General features: G+C 37.1%; 1 protein-coding gene across 1 annotated transcript; it reads right to left on the reverse strand.

The window, feature by feature from the left end:
- Positions 1-15,474: 15,474 nt before the first annotated feature.
- On the reverse strand, positions 15,475-20,758 carry LOC143271018 (odorant-binding protein-like). Its single transcript, XM_076562768.1, has 7 exons — positions 20,655-20,758; positions 20,061-20,200; positions 19,093-19,163; positions 17,497-17,607; positions 16,720-16,821; positions 16,336-16,365; positions 15,475-15,731 (listed from the first exon to the last, which is right to left on the reverse strand). Exons 1-6 carry the CDS (start codon positions 20,709-20,711, stop codon positions 16,349-16,351), a joined length of 498 nt encoding a protein of 165 aa, XP_076418883.1. The 5' UTR covers positions 20,712-20,758; the 3' UTR covers positions 15,475-15,731; positions 16,336-16,348.
- Between the last annotated feature and the right edge of the window lie 1,515 nt (positions 20,759-22,273).

The raw sequence follows: 22,273 nt of genomic DNA on the forward strand, positions 1-22,273 counted from the left end.
GTGATGTTTCTGGTGTCTTGGTCTGGGTTACCTCCTCAATATGACCTCTCTTGCTTCATTTCATTTGCCTGCAAAAATCATTTTCATTTTTATTTACAGCTGAACCGTTTCTTTAATGCATGTGGAAAACACATTCATTGTCCATTCTTCAGTTGAAGAGGATTAAGGTGCTTTCCATTTTGTAGCTATTGTGAATGGAGCAGCAGTAAATGTGACCTAGAAAGTGTCCTTAGAATAGGAAGTCCTTCGGGCATGTGACATTAAGGAATATAGTTTTTTTTATATGGTAGATTTACTGTCTGCTTCTTGGAAATTATCCACACTGGTTTGCAGAGTTTTAAAATTCAGAAAACTCACCATGATTGAATGAGTGTTGCTTTTTCCCTTCACACTTCCCACTTATCCTGCTTGTTGTCCTTTTTTACCTTTGCCCTTCTACTGGGGTAAGAAGAAATGTAAGCAGTGCTTTGATTTGCATTCTTAAATGACTAATACAGACAGACATTTTATGAGATGTTTTTGGGCAATTTGTCTCTCTTTCTTTCATTAAACACATACTCTATTGAGGTGCAAGGACTATTTAGAATGAAGTATTTATTTCCTGACACTGGTTTTGAGTTCTTTATATGTTATAGATATTGCCCCTGTCAGCTGTAGAGTTGGCAAAGATTCTTTCCCATTCTGTGGGTTTCCTCTTCACTCTGTTTATTGTTTCTTTAACTATACCTTTTTTTTCTTTTCTGACGTCCTACTTGTAAACTTTTAACCTTAATTCACCTCTGACATGTTTGCCTGCCCTGAGTCTGTACTAGACTTTGTCCATAAGTGGGGAGTTCTAGATGAGGGGCTCAGTTATGTGATTTTACCCTTCTATTCTGAATTACAGGTCATTGAAAGATTTTTCTGTAGGGAGATATTGCCTTCACCATTGTACCCAATGATGAGGCCCCTGGAGTCCCACTATTTTCCAAAGCTATACATAATCACAATGATGGGAAAAATTTACAGAGTCAGACAGAAAATTTTTTAAAAATTCAAAAAAATGATACTGATCTCTGAAAGGGACCTGTTGGCTGTGGTAGCTTTGATTATTTTGGCATAGAATTCTGAAAAGTGTGAGATCATAGCAAACAGAAAAAGAATATTCTTTGTGTGTGTGTGTGTGTGTGTGTGTGTGTGTGTGTGTGTGTGTGTGTGTGTGTGTGTAGTTTGTGTTTTTGTCTGTGTCTCTGTTTCTGTGTATCTGTATGTGAGTCTTTGCCTACCTGTCTGTGTAGGAAACTGTCAAAGAACAATTTTATTTAAACAATACATATTACTGAGGATATATATGGCACACCACCTATTTTTACAAATAAGAAAATAATTGTAGAGTCCTGAATAATGTATGAATCATTGAGATATTCTATGCTTTCAAATTCATGGAAATAGCACATGACTCACATGGAATCCAGGAAATCTGTCCATCCTGCCTGAGTAACACATCATAAGGTTTGTTAAAACTTGATGTTTGTCTCAAAAATTCTAGAATTATTAGTGAAAGGGTGGTTAATTTCAATATTTAACCATGTAGCACAGTTTTCTGTGGTTTGTCTCCCATGATCTTTGAAAGGCTGATTTACAACTATCAGAGAGTAATAATCAGGCATTCAAATGCCAAATTACCATTGAATTAACAACTGATGGATGTATTTTTATAGTTGTTGACCTTTTCAAAGTAAAAGGAAGAAACACTCACTACTTGTCCTCAACAACTGTGCAGATGTATTTCTTGGCTTGATACTCAAGCTTAGTAGTGTCATAAGAGGGTAGCTTTAGTACATTAACTTAATGCATTAAGTCTTTGATATTTTCCCTAAAAATTTTCTTCTCTCCACAGTTGAAATTTTTAAAGTTAAATGTTATCATTTCTACTAAAGCTTCTCCAGATTTCTTATTAACTATTTAGATCCATGGCATGCCTGTACACAACTCTACTATATTCTGGAAAATATCTCTTTTTATAGATCTTCAACTTACCAGAAAAGAAAAAAAACAACCTACTACAACAACAAAACAGCTGTTCTTGTAAAGACTAAGATTTATTGAGCTCATACTTAGGAAAATCTTTCTTCATAAAACATCTACTGACAACACACTTCTTTAGATTTCCATTGAATCAGAGGATTTTACTATTCCCAAATTTATATCTATATTTTGGACACTGTTACATATTGAAAGAGATATGAATTCTGTTTTACAAAAATAAAGTTTAAACACAACCAAGACAAATCAACCATGACAAGTCAAGAAAGTTAATATACTTTCATTTCACTTGAGTGACAAATCCCCTGAGAGTCTCCAACCTCCTGCAATGCCTTTGACTTTGGCTTCTTCCACAGTCCATGGCACATTTTCTCTTTAATTGAGATTGAAGTTAAATCAGAACAGATTTATTTTATCATTTCCTTATTCCTTATTCTTCCACTTCTGCAGGACAGGAATACTCCACGGACATTCCCTGTGTCCTTGCTGGAGTAAAAGCATATACACAAACTCAATGAAAGAAGAAGGAGGGGAGACAGCAGTAAGGATACAAAAATGAACAAATAAAAAACATATAGAAGAATAAATTTTCATTTCTGCAAAGTTTTTTTGAACACTGAAATGGGCCTTCATTCATTGATTTTCTTCCCTCTACATATCATAATATATTTATAGTAGTAAACCAAATAGCCACAACATTTAAATTAAATTTAAAGACTATGTTTTATCACTACTTCTGTTTATTTGAAAAATAAATATCCAATGTTGTTCCATTTCTTTCAAATTCCCTCAAATTTTGTTACATTTTATACTACTCTTTTTTAATTTTCATTTTATTTTATTGATGATTTTTTTCTTTATTTGGAAATATTTTATTCATTTTATATTTCAACCATAGATCCACAGATTCCCATCTCTTCCCTTCTCCTACTCCCCTCCAAACTTCCCCCGCCCACCCACCCACCCCCCATTCCCTCCTCCAAAAAGTTAAGGCCTCCCATGTGGAGTCAGCAAAGCGTGGTACATTCAGTTGAGGCAGGTCCAGGTCACTCCCCCTGCATCAAGGCTGTACCAGGTATCCTACCATAGGCAATGAGCTCCAAAAAGGCAGTTCATACACCAAGGATAGATCCTGATACCAGGAGCCTGTTAAGCAGACCAAGCTAAACAACTGTCTTGCTTTGTGCAGAGGGCCTGGTCTAGTCTAAAGCAAGCTCCACAGCTGTTGGTTTAAAGTAGTTCATGAGTTCCCACTAGCTTGGTATGGTGGTCTCTGTAGGTTTCCTCATCATGATCTTTATGCCCTTTACTCATGGAATCCCTCTAACCTCTCTTAGACTGGACTTCTGGAGCTTGGCCTAGTGATTGGCTGTCGATCTCTGAGTATACTACCATCAGTTATTAGATGAAGGCTCTCTTAGTCTAATCAGGATCTTTCAGGGCTTATTTTTATCTGGTTTGCAGGATTCAACTAACAACAATAACTAAGAATGACAAGTTCAGTGAGTGAAAATTCCCAGAATATTGAATCCTGAGAATCCTTCGTTTTTCTTATACTTACACACTAAGCTAATCTTCCCTTCCCTTCCCTCTTCCAGCCCCCTTTCCTTACCCTCATCCCTCCCCAGCCCTATCCACTACTCCTCCACTTTTTCTCTTCAGGCACATGCCAGCATACCCTAGATGTCAGCCAGCCAAGATATATCAAGCTGCATTGAGACCAGACACCCTCTCCTTCAGCAAGGTTGGATGAGGTAATTCTGCAGGAGGAATGGGTCCCAAAATTAGGCAACAGTTAGAGACATCCCCTGCTCTCACTGCTAGGAGTCCCATGGGAAGACCAAGTTATACAACTGTAATATATATATATATATATATATATATATATATATATATATATATATATATTCAAAGGACCTAGATTGGTCATACACATGCTCCCTGGTTTTCAGTTCAACCACTTTCAGCCCCTAGAGACCAGGTTTGAATTTTCTGTGGGTTTTTATGTGGTGCCCTTGATACCACTGGGTCCTACAATCTTTCTTCCCCATCTTCTGCAAGATTCTCCAAGCTCTGCCTGATGTTTGCCTGTAGTCATAAGTTTTCCTGTGTCATACCCGGCACATGGTCAGGACAAATCTCTCCCACCCAAGGTCCCACAGACACTTATAAAATAATTACACAAGGGCTTACTATTAATTACCAATTGCATGGCCTATGGCAGGCTTCTTGTTAGGTAGCTCTTATATCTTGACCCATTTCTACCTATCTATAAGTTTCCACATTCTGTGGCATTACTGGTCTGCTGGCATCTTGCTGCTCCTTAGGCAGCTGTTGGTGACTCTTCTACTTCCTTAGGCAGCTGCTAGTGACTCTTCTGCTTCTGCCTTTCTTCTTCCTGTCTCTCTCTTCAATGTCCCACCTAGCTATAACCTGACTTGCCATAGGCCAAATGAATTTATTTATCAACCAATCAGGGAAACATATATTCACATCATACAGAAAGATATCCTACAGCATTTGCCTGTGTGTCTCTTCATCTGTTTTCATAGTTGCTGGGTAAAGCCTCTCATTTAACAGTTGGGCTATGCAACAATTGATTCTGGCTGTATTGTCTGCTTCTGAGTGGCTGAAGTATGCTGGGGTTGGGGGCAAGGCCCAGCAGTAGGGCCAGGGACTAGCTGGGATAGCCTGGGCCTGGGGCAGAGATCCAGGGAACAGAAACCAGATAGGTGTGCAGGTGTACTGGCAAGCATGTCACTCACTGGTTCTGGCTGGTGTGGCCTGTTCTTGAGTGGCAGAAGACCACTGGTGTTAAGAGCAGGGCCGAGCAGCCAGACCAGGGATGATGTGGGATAGCGTAGCACCTAGTATTCTTGCCCAAGGATACATTACATCATCAGTGCCTTCTTTCAATCTGATAGCTGACCTTACAGTATACCTTAGCTAGAAGAAGAAAGACTCAGGCAGCCCATTCCAAGGGAAATATAACTTTATATACATAAAGAAGCCATGCTACTGTCTAACTTTGCATGTTTTGCTATTAGATTTGTACTTTCCTGTACATTTTTCAACATGCTTATCCATATCTACTTTTATTTCTGCTTGTCTACATATTCCTTTTCCACAGAAAATAGTGGTAGATACTACTCCCAAGGGGCAGGAATGTAAAAGAGGAAGTAGCAGGGAGATATTGAATTAAAATTATGCACAAAAATATCTTATGGAATCCTGAAAATATGCTATCAAAATAATACTGAATAAAGTGAGCAAAGAGAAAAATAATTGAATGTATAAAGAGAATTATAAAAATGAAACATTGAAAAAGTAACACATTTTCCTGAAAGTACAATGAATTATGTCTAGTTTGGTGTCACACTAGGATGAGTATTTCAACTCATATGTTAATTACTGAATTGTATCCTTAATATATCAGGTGCTACTTTAATGTGCTTTAATGTTGTTAATTGAAGTAAGACAATATCTGTTCCTTCTCCCAGCACCTCTAAGATATATACCCTCTAAATCCTCTCATAGCCACCCACTCTCAGGTTTATATCCTCTATTTCTTTGGTCATTATTGCCAAATACACAACACATCTACATGTTCATGTGTTTGCATATGTGTGTGTAAATATATACATACAAACTGAGTCCATTTTTGTTCTTGATGTGTACATGGTTTCAAGGCTGATCTTTCTGAATTGGACAACTGTAGATGTAACCAACCATCTTACTAAATAATAAACACAGAATCAATTCAAAGAAGAAAGCCAAGAGATCAGAGCTAAGAGCCTTACCCTCCTGCTGCAGCTAGTATCTTCAGCCAAGAGACCTCTCCGAAAGAGAGACCTACTTCCTGTCTGTTTGTCTTTGTATAGACTTTCTGTTCTGCCGCCTAATTGGTTGTAAACCCAACCACATGACTGCCTCATCACTGCCTGTATATACAGCCCTCCAGGTCTTCTATGGTATTGAGGTTAAAGGCTTGTATCTCCAATGCTGACTGTATCCTTGACCACACAGAGATCTACCTAGCTCTGCCTACCAAGTACTGGGATTAAAGGCATGTGCCACGAACGTCCACCTCTGCTATGGCTTGCTACTAGCTCTGACACCCAGGCAACTTTATTTATTAACATACAAATAAAATCACATTTCAGTACAATTAAAATATCACCATAGAACATACCTAAACATAATAAAGGCAATATATAGCAAACCAACAGCCAACATCAAATTAAATGGAGAGAAACTCAAAGCAATTCCACTAAAATCAGGAATGGGGAAGGCTGTCCACTCTCCCCATACTTATTCAATATAGTACTTGAAGTTCTAGCCAGAGCAATAAGACAACATAAGGAGATTAAGGGGATACAAATTGGAAAGGAAGAAGTCAAGCTTTCCCTATTTGCAGATGACATGATAGTATACTTGAGTGACCCCAAAGATTCCACCCAGGAATTGATAAAGCTTATAAACACCTTCAGCAACATAGCAGAATACAAGATCAACTCAAAAAAATCAGTAGCCCTCCTATATACAATGAACAAAGAAGCTGAGAATACAATTATAGATACAACACCCTTTATAATAGCAAAAAAATGACATAAAATACCTTGGGGTAACACTAACCAAGCAAGTGAAGGACCTATATGACAAGAACTTTAAGTCCCTGAAAAAAGAAATTGAAGAAGATGTCAGAAAATGGAAAGATCTCCCATGCTCATGGATAGGCAGGGTTAACATAGTAAAAATGGCAATCTTACCAAAAGCAATTTACAGATTCAATGCAATCCCCATCAAAATACCAACACAATTCTTCACAGACCTGGAAAGAATAATACTCAACTTCATATGGAAAAACGAAAAACCCAGGATAGCTAAAAGAAACCTGTACAATAAAACAACTTCTGGAGGCATCACAATCCCTGACTTCAAGCTCTACTATAGAGCTACAGTAATAAAAAACAGCTTGGTATTGGCATAAAAACTGACATGTAGACCGATGGAATTGAATTGAAGACCCTGACATTAACCCACACACCTATGGACATATAATTTTTGACAAAGAAGCCAAAAGTATACAATGGGAAAAAGAAAGCATCTTCAACAAATGGTACTGGCATAACTGGATATCAACATGTAGAAGGCTGCAAATAGATCCATATCTGTCACCGTGCACAAAACTTAAGTCCAAGTGGATCAAAGACCTCAACATAAATCCAGCTACTCTGAACCTGCTAGAAGAGAAAGTAGGAAGTAGTCTTGAACACATTGACATAGGAGATCACTTCCTAAATATAACACCAGTAGCACAGACACTGAGACAAACAATCAATCAATGGGACCTCTTGAAACTGAGAAGCTTTTGTAGAGCAAAGGATACGGTCAACAAGGCAAAGCAACAGCCTACAGAATGGGAAAAGATCTTCACCAACCCCACAGGTGACAGAGGACTGATATCCAGAATATATAAGGAACTCAAGAAATTAGACATCAAAACGACCAACAGTCCAATTGAGAAATGGGCTTTAGAACTAAACAGAGAATTCTCAACAGAGGAAACCCAAATGGCTGAAAGATAGTTAAGGAATTGCTCAACATCCCTAATCATCAGGGAAATGCAAATCAAAACAACTCTGAGATACCACATTACGCTTGTCAGAGTGGCTAAGATCAAAAACACTGAAGACACTTTATGCTGGAGAGGTTGTGGAACTAGGGGAACTCTCCTCCACTCCTGGTGGGAATGCAAGCTTGTACAACCACTTTGGAAATCAATATGGCGCTTTCTTAGAAAATTGGGAATCAATCTCCCCCAAGATCCAGCTATACCACTCCTGGGCATATACCCAAGAAATGCTCAATCATAACACAAGAGCACTTGCTCAGCTATGTTCATATCAGCATTGTTTGTAATAGCCAAAACCTGGAAACAACCTAGATGCCCTTCAACTGAAGAATGGATAAATAAATTGTGGCACATATACACAATGGAATACTACTCAGCAGAGAAAAACAATGACATAGGTTTGCAGACAAATGGATCGATCTAGAAAAAATCATCCTGAGTGAGGTGACCCAGACTCAGAAAGACAAATATGGTATGTGCTCACTCATAAGAAGATGCTAGATGTGGAACAAGGATGACTGGACTGCTACTCACATCACCAGTGAGGCTACCTGGAAAACGACCCCAAAAAAGACACGGAGAAATGGATGAGATCTACATGAACAGCCTGGTCATGAGTGGGAACAATGAAGGGCGATGGTCGAGGGAAAGAGAGTGGGAGATCTTAGCTGGATCAAGAAAAGAGAGGGAGAACAAGGAATAGGAGACCATGGTAAATGAAGACCACATGAGAAGGGGAGGAAGCAGAGAGCTAGGGAGGCCCATGGAGATCCACAAAGATACCCCCACAAAAGACTGCTGGCAATGGTCGAGAGACGGCAGGAACTGACCTACTCTGGTGAGGGGATGGCCAGACACCCTGTTAGTTGTGCCATAAACCCTATCCAAGGAATGTCTGAGGAATCTGGATGCAGACATCCAAGGCTGGGCCCCTGGTGGAGTACTGGGAGTCTAATTAGTGAGAAAGAAGAGGATTTATATGAGCGAGAATTGTTGAAGCCAAGGTTGGATAAAGCACAGGGACAAATAACCAAATGAATGGAAGCACAGGATCTATGAACCAAAGGCTGAGGGGCCCCCAACTGGATCAGGCCCCCTGAACGGGTGAGACAGTCATTTGGCTTGATCTGTTTGGGAGGCAGCTGTGTGTTGGTGCTGGGTCCTGGGCTCGTTGCATAAGTTGGCTGTTTGAATCCTGGGACCTATGCAGGGACGCTTGGCTCGGTCTGGGAGGGGGGGACTGGACCTGGCGGGACTGAGTCTACCAGGTCGATCCCGGTCCTCGGGGGAGACCTTGATCTGGAGGAGGTGGGAATGGGGGGTGGGGTGGGGGGAGGGGGAGGGGGGCGAGAGTGGGAGAACAGGGGAATCTGTGGCTATTATGTTGAACTGAATGATGTTGTAAAATAAAGTTACTAAAAAAAATTAAAAAAAATATCACCATAGACAACATTTCTTGGGTCATCCCTTGAAGAGGCTGACTCTCATTTTTCTAGCCACCTTTAGTTACCTCTAGTTTACAGCTAGGGTGGGAATCTTTAGACTTTTTTCTTTTCCATTTTATCATGTCCATCGATACTATCATTGTCCTAATGTTTATTATGCAGCTATTTCTAGAAAACACTGATTCACAGTCATCAACTTTATTTTCTATCTCTAAGAAACTTTCTGCTCCCCACTTTTTCTGTGTTCCTTGAGCAATTGGTGCAGGAGCTTTGTTGTAGTTGTATCCATTGGTGCTAGGCAAGAATTGTCAAGATACCCTCAATGATGCATTAGTGGCACTTTCAATAGTGGGTAACCAACAACTATCTATTGGATTTATATTTCCTGATTGCAGATAGGAAATTTTCACAGTGTTCTAAGTGGTAATCTGTTAATCTACACTACTTGGGGAGGTTTAAATAGCATGGAAATTTCTTATTATTTTCAGGTTGAACTGCATACATAAAATGTTCCAATAAGGACATTTTTTCTTTATGTTTAAATAAAACATAACAAGTGGAATTTAAATTTACCACAGACATTGAGTTTTAGACAAGCAAAGTGAACTGACTATGTTGTCTCTTCTTTTTCCCAAGACCTACACATTTTTTAAATCCTCATCAATATTGTCCTTAAATGGCATGCATTTGGAGAGCAAAGTTCATCCTCCTGTGTCAATTCTCAGTAGCCATCCAGCCATTTTTCCAGACATGTTCTTTCATTGCATTGAGGCTTCTCAAATACCTGAGTTTAACTGTTTACCAGGGCCCAAGGATCCTCCTGTTTCCATTTCCCCAGGACAAGATTGCCAAGTATATGGTCCACATCTGGCACATCATATGGGAGAGGGCAGTGAACTTAGATCTACAGGTTTACCCTGAAAACACATTACTGAATGAGGTATCTCCCATGAAATTCAAATGATAAAAATTTGGAGACCGACTCTCCATGTGTAGCAGGGTTTTGTGTGCATCTCTGCAACCACTGTGGTCAGCAGGGTAATGATCCACCAGAGGAAACAAGGCGGTTTGGTTCAAAAGGACTAAACAAACTTTGTTAGTCTGGCCCCAAGTAGTTTATTGTAGCTATATTTAAGCACCACACAATTTAGTGAAAACTTGCCTGATGTTTCTTAACTCAATGCCATGTACATAATAAAGCACAAAGTAAACTAAAGATCAAACGTGGATACATCAAAACTCTATAAATTATATGTGACACCTTCCATAAAGATTGGTTCTACAAAATGAATATGTGTGACACCTTTCAAAAAGATGGGTGTTATAGATTGACTACATGCGACACCTTCCATCAGGATATGTTCTATAATCTGATTGAGAAAAACAAGATCATAATAAGGGTCTAACTGAGGCTTTGGTCTGGTCTCTGTCACAATGATAGTTCAAAGGTCACCCAAGCCTTCTGGGATGATAACAGGTTATGCATTACTATCTTTGAAGGAACAACCCCGTGTGGTTAACATCTCAGGTTCCCTAGTACTTTTCATGAGCACAAGACCTCAGTTCCTCCTACACTGTTAGGCCTTGAAATCATATTCCCCTGCCCCCACTTACCATGTTCTAGGATTAGAGAAGTTAACCACACCATAGAGATTTTAATAGGACTAGTACAAATAACTTTTCTAAAACTACTAAAATAAAACACAATCTGTATTGTATGTAATTTTGATTTCTATAATGTTTGGATTCTTGATATTTTGAAATAATGTAGTTAATATTAAAAACAAAAATATATAATTTATTACATTAATTTAAACTACTTAATAGGACATTACTAAAACTTAAAATGTATTTATAATTGTTCACATGGAAAAATCTGAAGAAATGGTTACGGTTTGTGACTAAGAGTTTGGATCATCACTCACTTCCAAATTCATGCTTCTCTTCAAATTTAGAAAAGCATAACTCACATTATTCGTATAAGAAAATTTCTAAGCAAAATGGCTGACCATTAGAAAAATCTTAGCAGAGGGGTAATTTAGTCTTCATGTAGCCTGTTTCCTGTTACCAGTGAGTTAAAATAAGTGAAGAATTACCTTTGCACTCTTTCTTTTTTTGTAATTAACTTAATTTCACATATATGCCACGGATTCCCCCATCCTCCCTCCTCCCACCCCTCAGCCCTCCCTCCCAATCCACAGCCCATTCCCATGTCCTCCAAGGCAAGGTCTCCCCTGTGGAGTCAGCCCAGCCTGGTCTACTCAGCTGAAACACGTCCGGTCTCCTCCTCCCTACACTAAGGCTGAACAAAGTGTCCCAGCATAGACCCCAGGCTCCAAAAAGCCAGCCCATGTACCAAGGAAAGGTCCAGGCTCCACTGCCTGGGGGCCTCCCAAACAGTTCAAGCTAATCAACTGTCTCACTTATCCAGAGGGCATGCTCCAGTTCCACAGGGGCTCCCTTCGCACTCTTATTTCAAATTGATGATATGCTTTTGTGTGGTGGTATTGTGTTCCCCAAAATATTGTGTACCCTATTAAACTTATCTAGGGTCAGAGACAGAACAACCACTAGATACAAAGGCTAGAAAATGGTGGCACTCATACCTTTAATCCTAGCACTCCAGAGGTAGAAATCCCTTTGGATCTCTGTGAGTTCAAGGCCACATTGGAAACGGCCAGGCATGGTGACTCACACCTTTAATCCCAGAAAGTGAGCCTTTAATCCCAGGGAGTGATGGTAGAAAGCAGAAAGGTATATAAGGCGTGAGGACCAGAAACTAGAAGCATTTGGCTGGTTAAGCATTTGGCTGGTTAAGCTTTTCAGGCTTTTGAGCAGCAGTTCAGCTGCTCATTCTGGATGAGGACTCCGAGGACTCCAGTCTGAGGAAACAGGACCAGCTGAGGATCTGGCAAGATGAGATAGCTGTGGCTTGTTCTGGTTCTCTGATCTTCTAGTTCACCCCAATACCTGGTTCAGGTTTGATTTTATTAATAAGAACTTTTAAGACTCCTGCTACACTTTTGTGTTTGTTGACCTTTTCAAAACAAATGGAACAACTGTTTACTAACTAAGGTTTTCTCAAGAATTTTGTGACACTTTTTCTTGACACAATGGTCAGGATTAATACTGACAGAAGAAAGAATGTGATAGATATATCTATGGCCATTAATCTCTCCCAATCTATTGATATCTATTTACACCATTTGTTATTTCCATGGCAGTATGGAAGATTTTTAGTTTCATGAGGTCACAGTTGTCAGGTTTTGGCCTCTATTCCTTCGCAAATGGAATCCTGCCTGGAAAATACTGTCTTAGACCTGTTCCTTGTAAGGTACTGCCTATGTTGTCTTCTAGGGTTTCTAGTATTCCAGGATTCAGATTGAGGTCTTTGATCCATTTCTATCTAATATTTGTGAAAAGTAATAACGTGAGTCCCACTTCATTGTACTGCAAGTAGATACCCAGTTTTCTCAGCAGGATCCTTGAAGACGCTGTCTTTTCTCCAGTGTAGGTGCTTTGCCTTTTGCTAAGGTCCACATGGCCATAGTAATGAGTCCTTGTATTTGGCTCTTGTACTTGATTATCTTGCTCTTTAAGACTATTTTTGTGCCTGTATCAGACTGAAACTTTCTCTCTGACAATGTTTTAAGATTATCATGGAATTACTTCACTTCCCCTTCCTTTTTTTCCCACATAAACAATCTCATATGCCCTTTGTGCTCACTTCCAAATTCATAACTTCTTTTTTCTGGAATTGTTCTCACATAAATATATGTATGTGTGTTTATTCCTATGATTTTTCCACATAGGAAAATACGACCTGTTCAGTATGTATAATGTTACTCATGTGTTTACAAGCCTACCATTTGGTATTGAATAACCAATTAATATGCTCCTCAATAGAAAGATTATATCTCCCAATCATGGCTTTCATCAGTTGCTTGTCAGTTTTATCTCTAGGACTGAGGCCTCATGATGTTTCCCCAGTCTACTCTGGCATGCCTGTTGCTGTTGTCATCCTTATTCTGCGGCTATTGAGCCAGTCATATAGATGACACCTTGTGGGTATAGCTTATGATATTAATAGGATAAAGAATCTCATACCAAACTCCCTGACCCTCTAGCTCCTTCTATCTTTCTGGCCCCTCTTACACAATGTTGCCTGAACCTTAGGTATGGGGATTTTTTTAAATATATCAGTTGGGACTAGGCTCCACATCTCTGCCTTCTGATGGTTTGTGGTTTTCTGTAATCCTTCAGTGTGTTGAAAACAGAAGTTTGCTTTAGGAGAGGTGAAAAATACACTTTTCCATGGGTATAAGCACAAAATTGTGATGTCTTTGTGTGTATCATTTTTGTAGTCATTGCTGCTGTTAGGGGCTATGCTGGTTTTGTAAAGTGGCAGTTATTTATACTGCACATCACATCATTAGCCTGGGTAGTTAGCTAGGTTTTTTTTTTTTAACATTCTAGCTCTATAAGATATCTTAAAGACAGCAATGATAATACCTCCAGTTTTCATCTTTTATCTCAGGATTTGTCATAAAATCTAGAGTCATTCTGGTTCCATATGAAAATTAGGATGTATATTCTTTCATATTTGTGTGAAGAATGTTATGTTTTTTGTTTTCTTTTTTAATTTGGCATTTCATTGTATCTGTAATTTTTTTGCTGGATGATCATTTCTCCTATATAAATTCTACCATTCTGTGATTATTAAATACCTTTTCATTGTGTAGGATTTTTCTCAAACCCTTTCTCCTGAGATTGGAAGTTTACTTTCTTCTTCTTCTTCTTCTTCTTCTTCTTCTTCTTCTTCTTCTTCTTCTTCTTCTTCTTCTTCTTCTTCTTCTTCTTCTTGGTTATGTAGCACCCAAGATATTTTCTTTTAAAGAAAGATGCTATTTTAAATGGGATTCTGTCCATAATGTCTTCCTAAGGTGGCTTTGTTGTTGGAATACAGAAAGGGTGTTGATTATTGTAAACTTATTCTCTCCTTGTCATGTTGTTTAAATTGTTTATTCTACTACTTGTGATCTGGTACAATTTGCCTATATCTTAGGTATAATAGTGTGTCACCTGAAGTTTGGGATAATGTAAGTTCATCTTTTCATAGATGTATGCTTTCAATTTCCTTCTCTTCCTGTATTGCTCAGTGTAATACCTCCAACACAACATTGTAAAGGGGATAGTGGGCACCCTGTGTTCTTCAAGATTTCAGTAGGTTTCTATGCAGTATTTCTACATATAGGATGGTGTTGGCAAGTTAGTTTGTCAAAGATAGCTTTTAATATATTAAAATATGTTCCCTCTGTTACTCTTCTCTCTGGGAGTTCTATTTATAAAGCATGAGATATGCTAAGGCTTTATTTTCACCATTGAGTTAATCCTGTTTTTGTTGCCTTGAGTACATTTTATGACATTTGGTATTTATAGAATTCTGTATGTTCAACCAAGCCTGTATGTCTGTAATAAAGAATCTTTAATCATTGTGGTTGATCTCCTTGATATGGGCATGTATTCATTTTTCTAGTAGGTTTTTAAGGATTTTTACCACTATGGGCACCATATGAAAATTATGTAAATGTACATTGAATATACACAATTTTCAAAGAATATTACTCAAGTATGTTTTCTAGAGTGACATTGTTTAACTTGCCACACAGAGAAAGGTTAAATAAATGGGTTTTTTTCAACAAAAAAATATATTATTGTTCCTTATTTATATCTTTTGCTGTTAAATATTGAATGTAATTTGCATCTGTTATATCTTTACACTTCAGGAGATTGGATCTAGCAACACAGTCTAAGATCTTTCTTTTTCCTTGTTCCAAGCCCTTTTAAAAAATGTCATCTGCCTTTTCTATCTTGATAGCTAACTGCATTCTAAGGAAGCATTGTAATACAAACCGAACATTGTAATATTTACATTCATATTTGTAGGGCTTCATATCTATGGAATATACTTCTCATGAATTTACTCTATTCTTCAAATGTAAATGACTCATGTGCACCCTAGTAAAGCATATCCAGATTCATTTGCTTACTGAAGTCATTTAACAAAAGATAATCTCTTCAGATGTACTTTTGAAAACTGATTTCATCCTCTCTTTTAAATAATGTGGAACTCAAAGGTAAACACAAAGAGTTTGTTATATGAAACCTTTTAGTTTGTTAGGACCACTCAACCACAAGTCACAATTTACAACTGAAAGAGTAAATATGAAGCACAACATAAAATTCACTTCTGCAGTGTTCTTGCCCGTGGCTCCAGTAATTGTGACATTTCCAACTATTACAATAGTTTTTAGTAATACAGATATCATTTGTTATACCAGAATGATTATTTTAATTAGATTAGTGGATATTTATGTGCTTTTTGAATGAGATCATTTTCACACGGTCTTTATTGCTTCTTGAAATGCTTTATTTAATCATTCAGAAAAGTAGGAACAGCTCATAGATCATGAGAATGGAAAGGAGAGATAAGTCAGGAATTCGATATGTATTATGCTGACTTCACAGGAGAGGGGACAATTCATTCAGAAAGAAATGGTGATTTATATGTGATACTGATTCCGTGGTCAAGAGGATATGACCATAATTGTCATCCGGGTTGTCCTCTGTGCAAACATGAAAGCAAATATGAAAACATAGTTGAAAGGGCAGGAAAGATTTCATCCTAGAGAGTGCATGAACACAAAATTAAATATAACAATATAGAGTATAGAAAAGGGATTATAAACAAACAGTTCCTTTCCTAGAAACCACAAGTACTTTATACTTTGGATTCCATTGGAGCACTGTGAACAGGAAATAATGGTATTCTGTGGCCTCACATGAAAGTTGACATTGAGAGGATTCAAAGAATACATAGAAAAGATCAGCATGCTTGTACCATATCTGTGGCAAATAATATTCCATAATCATAAGTAAACTAAGAATTTTCAAATGACAAGACACTTTTCTTGATCCAATATTATACAATATGAATGTATTAGTAATTCTGAATAAGATAAAAGTCCTTCATATGAATAAAAATATTCTATCCTTTACTTTTGACACTAAGATTTTCAGCTTTAAATGACAGATAATATTCTGTCCTGATTTTGTCTAATTTTGAGTTCATTGTTTTCCTTTCACATACTTACTTCTAATTTTTTATGTAATAAGCACAAATACATACAAATATCAACATGAATAACCATGGCTTCTGTTTGTACTCACCTACAGAAGGTCTTTACTTGGGACAAGTATCTGTAAAAGAATGTGAATGGTGTAAGGAGAGACAGAAATGTTATCATAAGAATATAAGAACAGCTCGCCAATGATTATTTCTTCAATAACAATTGAAAGATAGCATATAACTAGATACAATCTGAATGAGGGGGTTAACTGAGTACATAGATGATATATAGGTAGATACATACATACATACATACATATGAGTTAAACTCTATATGCATGCATACATATATTTATTAATATATGTGAATAAACACACACATACACACACACACACACACACACACACACACACATATATATATATATATATATATATATATATATATATATATGATATAGCCGAAAATATTTCATTGACGTTACCTGTAGCCTGAACATCTTGAATGTTTTCTGCTGGAATGTTCTGTTTCTCAGCAAATTTCATAAGTTTTTCATGTTCTTCTTCATTTAAAGGCACATCCTTTCCTACATTGCATGAATGACAATGTCAGAGACATATTCGGTAGAATTCTATAAAACTTGCATTGCTTCCTTAGTGTCCCACCATGGTATGCAACAAAAAAATCTCAACTTCTCCAAATTCATCTATGCTGAGAGGGTCAATACAATCAATAATAATTTCCCCATGTTCCATTTAATGAAGTCTAAATGGTGGTAAGACATACTTTCCAGTGTTCTATGATGCATCAAAATAAAAACTCTAGAGAATTCGCACATCTCAACCCTATCCACTTTTAAAAACATAACACTAGGGAGTCATGAATGCCTCTCAATGGAACCTTCACATTTCTCCTGAGTCTATACTCGAGAGTTCATGTTTTAATCTCATACACACTTGATCAAATGATATTCATAATGGTCTGAACTTTAGGAAAACAATATTTCCTCTACTCTTTCTAATGAGGAAACATGAAGACTACATCTTCCAATAGCCTCACCCCTTGCCACTAGTCGTCAATGACCATTCTACTTGAATTACAATATAATGTAAGAGTTGGTCCACACAACAATAGGATTGTCATTTAGTGGACAGGAATTCAGAAATTCCATGATACTGTATTTGGGGCTGAATCTGCCTGAATCCTCTTTTGCAGAGTGATACTTTTGCTACATTTTCAGATAATCCACTACCATTCTTACCAAGAACAAAAATCAAGTTTGTTTCTGTGCCGGCTCTATCCACATTCTTACTGGTAAAGACTGCATGCTTTTGTGTTAAATACACAAGTTCATATTTGTTGTCACCTTCATCTGTAAAATGGAAATATTTAAAAACTCAGTGTCAGTCATTTTTCTACTTTATTTAATGTCACCTATTTGCTAAACATTAATATTGACCCTGACTCTAGCAATCATCTCTGATTCAATATCACATGTGTGCAAAGGTGTTTCTGTAGTCATTTATTTTGGATATCCATCCCATCATAATATGTTGACCAATCATTTCTGCTCTTCAAACATTATAGTGAATCGTAAGTACATACATATTCCTTTTCTCTGAATTTTTTTTGTCAAGACTTGTGTGAACAGTCTGTTGGGTATTCTTTTCCCTTTCAACCAGATCCCAAAGCTCATTTGTCAATTTCCTGAAAGTATTACATTGATGTCACATCATGATAATACTTGGTGAGCAAATGAGTACATGTGCAAAAATAGACGATACTAATTAGTAATATACACAAGTTATCATCTTGTAAGGATATTGATGCAAAAGATGTAAACATGAACATTTTGAGTATACCAGACATTCATCATTCATGTTTTGTAGTCTGTCTGAGGGTTTATGTTTTTAAGTGGCTGTCTGTCTTCTCTCTCTCTCTCTCTTTCCTTCTATCTCTCTCTAACTCTCTCTCTCTCTCTCTCTCTCTCTCTCTCTCTCTCTCTCTCTGTGTGTGTGTGTGTGTGTGTGTGTGTGTTTATATGGTATTTCTACTTACTGACACTTATTAAATGGTAAAAGTGGTTCATGAGATAATTGAAGGAGTTAGGGTCTATTACAGGACTGCATTTTAATATCCATGTTAAGAAAACATTAGACTTGCCAGATGAATGTGTCCTCTGTTCACTTAAGATAAAAATCAAAAGTCAAAGTGTGTATAATTCAGTGGTATGGTGTTGCTATTACTTTAGCAATTTTTGAAAAATTGAAGGAGTCAGTCTGAAATTCTTAAATAGATTTTTCTCTAACTGCTTTAAAAATTGAAGTTTATCATCCAATAACATAAATGTTGTGATCTCTCCAAAATATGAGAAAAGGAAACATTGAAAAAGCACTGTTAATTTAAATTATTTATGAATCAAAGATGACACATCATGTCTTCAATATAAGTACTTGAGAGCCTGAGGCATGAAGTTTAAGAAGATGCTTGAGGCCATTGAGGCCTATTAGTGAGTGGCAGGTCTGTCTGATAGCAAACTGAGACACTGTATGAAAGAAAAAACACTGAATATCAACTAGAAATAAATTTTCATGCAGAAAAACTATTTGAAGATATCTTGTTAGAATTGTTCACATTTTTAGGTAATAGTGTTCTTCTCCATGTAAATTTCAGATGACCTACAATGTACTCTGACTTTGTAGTATATCTCAGTTCATTGGAAGGATTGATAACTTTCTGAGGAGCCAAATTTTTTCTAGATTCATGTCTGTCCCTATGTGTGGCTGAAGTATTAGCATGAATGTGCACACTCACATTGCTTTTGTTCATAAAGGAAACTCGTAGATACTGTACTTACATTGGGTTCTGTAGGAGCCATCTGCTTGCTTATAACCAGTGACTGTGGTCTTTGAGCATTGGCCATTCAAACTAAAATTCAAACAGAGAATCCATGGTTTATTCTTTATAACTTTTAAATTCCAATTAAAGATCTTCAAATGTTATAATGAACTTCAGAGAGTCATAGTATCTAAGAACAGTGTATAGAATTAGTACTTACCTTACTGTTCCTAATTCTTGTTTAGATAAGTTCATTCTGTTTGTAATCATACAGATGACTGGCTTTATTGGTGCCCATTTTGCCAAGTGCTCTATAGTCCCTGATGACTTCCTTATCAAAACTATGCTATTCACTGAGTATGATTTTCATTATGCTAATTCTCTTGTTCTATTCCAACAATATTAGGAACACAAGTTTATATGCATGTTTTTAAGTGCTTTTATTTGTATCCTGAAACATAAAATTGTGGCTACAAGAGAGAAATGGTTCTAAGCATTTTAGTCCTAATGGCGTTATGTAGTGTTTCATTAAACATAGTCATCCAAATGCCAGAGAGAGAGTTTTAAAACCTAAAGCTTCAGAGAAAGGGATTCATAAGTTAGATTTTTCTGTCCTGTTTGTGGAGGACTTTTTATGACATCATTGATTGGATTAGATAACATGCATGGCTTTGACCTAAATGCTCACATATACCTTTTACTTACTACAAATGAGAATCTTAGAATCTCCTACATCTAATATTAGAGAATAAAATTCAACCACAATACTTCAGCCACAAGGATTTCTAAAGAAACACTCATAGAATTGGAGACAGTATCTAATCTCTGTGTGGTGTCCAGAGATACCCCATCATGGAATGATATAATCACATTGCTAAAGATGTGATTTCATGACCAGAAGAAAAACATTCCCCTATAAATTAAACAACATAAAGGCTGAGAAACATAAATAGTCTGCTCAGTTTACATGGTTGACAATTTACTTACTTGACATAAAATGTGACTCCCATTTCACTACATTCCTCATTACAAGTAAGTTCACGAATGTAGAGTCTCAGAGGTCTTTCCACTTCTATCTTGTCAACATTGTCAGCAGCGATGGCAACTGTTTCCCATTTTCCATCAACCTGAAAAAACAAAAAGACAAAAAAAGGAGAAAAATAAAACAGGTCATTAAAGTATGATTTGGTATTCTCATTTCTGGTCCCAGTCCTTGGAAATATGTAAACTAACTAAAACTACCAATCAATAATATTTTATTTATTAGTTCAAGATTATGTATCTATAACTGTAGAATAACACAGGGTAGTATGATGGCTTGATTAATACAACATTTTGGACTTGAGACTTTGTCGAACTGCTCATGTTTTAGCCTCTTATGCTCTGCAAATTCAACCTATTGTATGCTTATTTCATTTGTTTCATCCTAGAGAAATATGATTGGAAAAGCATATCTCAGTGAAGGTCAGAAAGCTTATTTCATGAATACAGACTTGCAAGGACTAACTGAATGACACATCACATCCACAGAAATATGCTATTGAGGAAACTCAGACATAGGCACAGACCAAATGAATTTACCTCCGCATGAGCATGAGCCAGTCCAAATGCCAAAGCCAGCAGCAGAAACTTTACCATGGTGGCACCTGTCTTTGGTCTTCTGCAGAAGCTCAAAGTAGGTCAGTGGATGTGAAGGAACTGAACTGACAAAGATTTTTATACAGCTAGTTAGAGGGAGGTTCATGGAATCAACCAATGGTTCTGCACCACAGAAACCTACATCCGTCTGGTATTTCCTCTTTGGCCCTGCTGAATGGTGTATAGTATCATATCCCTTAACTAAGAAGACTAGCCTTAAGGTCAGGTTATGTTGGGATGATTAATTGAACATCCTGTCAGAAAGAAAGGACTATCCCTGTGAGAACATTAAGGAATGGCTTTGCCTCCAGAACTATACTGGCGGGTAAAGGTCACAATGCATATATATGTCTTATATTATTTATTTACCCAACATGACATGCATTTTAAAATACATTCTGAATCTAAGCATAATACTGTGCAGTTAACTGAATTTAAAACTGTGGCCTGGGATATATGAGCCAGAGTAACCACACTCTTAAAAGACAAGATTTTAAAACATTTGGAGGATTTCTTATGAGGATGTTGATATGTCTTGTGCTACTTTTAAGTCTTTCCATACATTGACTACTATAGCCTCTCAGTACATTAAATTTAACTACCATGGTACAGAGCTACAAGAGCTATCAACAAAGCTTAACTGTGTGAATAATAGGAAAAATGCTGCTAGATGTCCACTGGTCATAAAACAAGCAACATTGATTAAAATAAACACAATCAAGTGAATCAGCCTATAATGTCCTCAGAGAAATTTTATAATTGTGCAAAGGAACTCTTCATTCAAGCTGAAAATAATGCTTTACATTTCCTAAAGCGATGACCCTCCCCACCCAGTTGACTTCTTTAAACATCAAAACCAAGGTCTGTGTTGTGCTTAGCCATTGGATCTTGTCATCCATTTCTAGGAACCCCCAAGAAGAATATCAGGACTCTGCTGTTCTTGTTTCTCCTCTGGGGCCTCTCTCTCTCTAACACATCGAATCACCTACAGTTAGCTCTTTGGTAATTTTGTTTGACAACCCACGGTTTCTGACTACATCACTACAAAGAGTTAGTCTGTAATTTATGACACTTTCTTAAGATTATATCCTGTTATTATCTCTATTTCTTTCAGTTTTTGAGATTATTCCATAATAACATCATTCTGCACTCCCCTTTCTTCCCTCTAAACTCTCCAATATGTACCTACTTCATCTATTACAGTTTTGTAGACTCTTTCTTCACTAAATGCTGTTACATGCATATGAGTTTGAATGGTCACATTTGAGTGCTAACTTTTATCTGAAGATTTGGAGCTCGGAATAACAGAAGAGACCTAACATGCCGCATTTGTCTTTTTAGATCTAGTTAACCTCACCCAGTAGGATCTTTTGTAGTGCATGCCATTTACCTGCAAATGTCATGAATTCATTTTCCTTTACCTTGGAATATTATCACATAGTGCATAAGTACCACTATTTCATTATTTATTAGACAGCCTTAGAATATTTTGGTGTGAAGAGTGGCAATGAACATGGATAAGAAAGTATCTATGAAATAGAATATCAAGTCATCTAAGCATA

This window comes from Peromyscus maniculatus, chromosome X (genome assembly GCF_049852395.1).
Source record: "Peromyscus maniculatus bairdii isolate BWxNUB_F1_BW_parent chromosome X, HU_Pman_BW_mat_3.1, whole genome shotgun sequence".
Lineage (NCBI taxonomy): Eukaryota > Metazoa > Chordata > Mammalia > Rodentia > Cricetidae > Peromyscus > Peromyscus maniculatus.

Excerpts from the sequence above, each read along its gene's own strand:
- LOC143271018 (XM_076562768.1), bottom strand. The coding sequence starts at position 20,711 with ATGGTAAAGTTTCTGCTGCTGGCTTTGGCATTTGGACTGGCTCATGCT. Across the intron at positions 17,608-19,092 it reads TGGCTCCTACAGAACCCAAT|ATGAAGGTGACAACAAATAT; the intron begins GTAAGTACAGTA and ends TCCATTTTACAG. Across the intron at positions 16,822-17,496 it reads AAACTTGATTTTTGTTCTTG|GAAAGGATGTGCCTTTAAAT; the intron begins GTAAGAATGGTA and ends CATGCAATGTAG.